The sequence below is a fragment of the Acanthisitta chloris genome, unplaced genomic scaffold (assembly GCF_000695815.1).
Source record: "Acanthisitta chloris isolate BGI_N310 unplaced genomic scaffold, ASM69581v1 scaffold1977, whole genome shotgun sequence".
Classification (NCBI taxonomy): Eukaryota; Metazoa; Chordata; class Aves; order Passeriformes; family Acanthisittidae; genus Acanthisitta; species Acanthisitta chloris.
The window spans coordinates 26,205-26,564 of NW_008682978.1; the positions used below are offsets into that span (position 1 = coordinate 26,205).

Sequence of the window (360 nt, forward strand, 5' to 3'; positions counted from 1 at the left end):
GGGGACAGCGAGGGGTCCACTGTCAGCAGGCAGATCTCCCCAGGACCCAGCAATGCCTCTCAGCTCCACAAGCTGGGGAGAGGACAAATCCCACCCCGAGGCAGCTGGGGCGGCGCTGCCAGTCCCTGCAGCACCCTTGACACCCACCCAGGCCGCGGCAGAGCCACCCAACACGCATCCAGCCCTCGTAGCAGGAGCACTTGACATTGTACTTGTCCTGCTCGCACTTCTGGCTGCACTTGAGGTGCTTGGCACAGTAGCTCTGGATCTGGCAGGTCTTGTTGTCCGCGCCCAGCTCCATGCCCAGGAGACAGGAGCACACAATGCCCTCACCGGGGGCCACTGTGCAGTTGTGGCTGG

The 360-nt window shown here is 63.9% G+C and overlaps 1 protein-coding gene across 1 annotated transcript in view; it reads right to left on the reverse strand.

Moving 5' to 3' along the window:
* Positions 1-360, reverse strand: part of LOC103806046 (low-density lipoprotein receptor-related protein 1-like) — a gene marked incomplete at both ends in the record, with an annotated part of 53,887 nt that overhangs the window by 26,101 nt on the left and 27,426 nt on the right. The window contains 1 exon segment of the mRNA XM_009078717.1: positions 148-356. Within this exon segment, the coding sequence (XP_009076965.1) occupies positions 148-356 (209 nt within the window).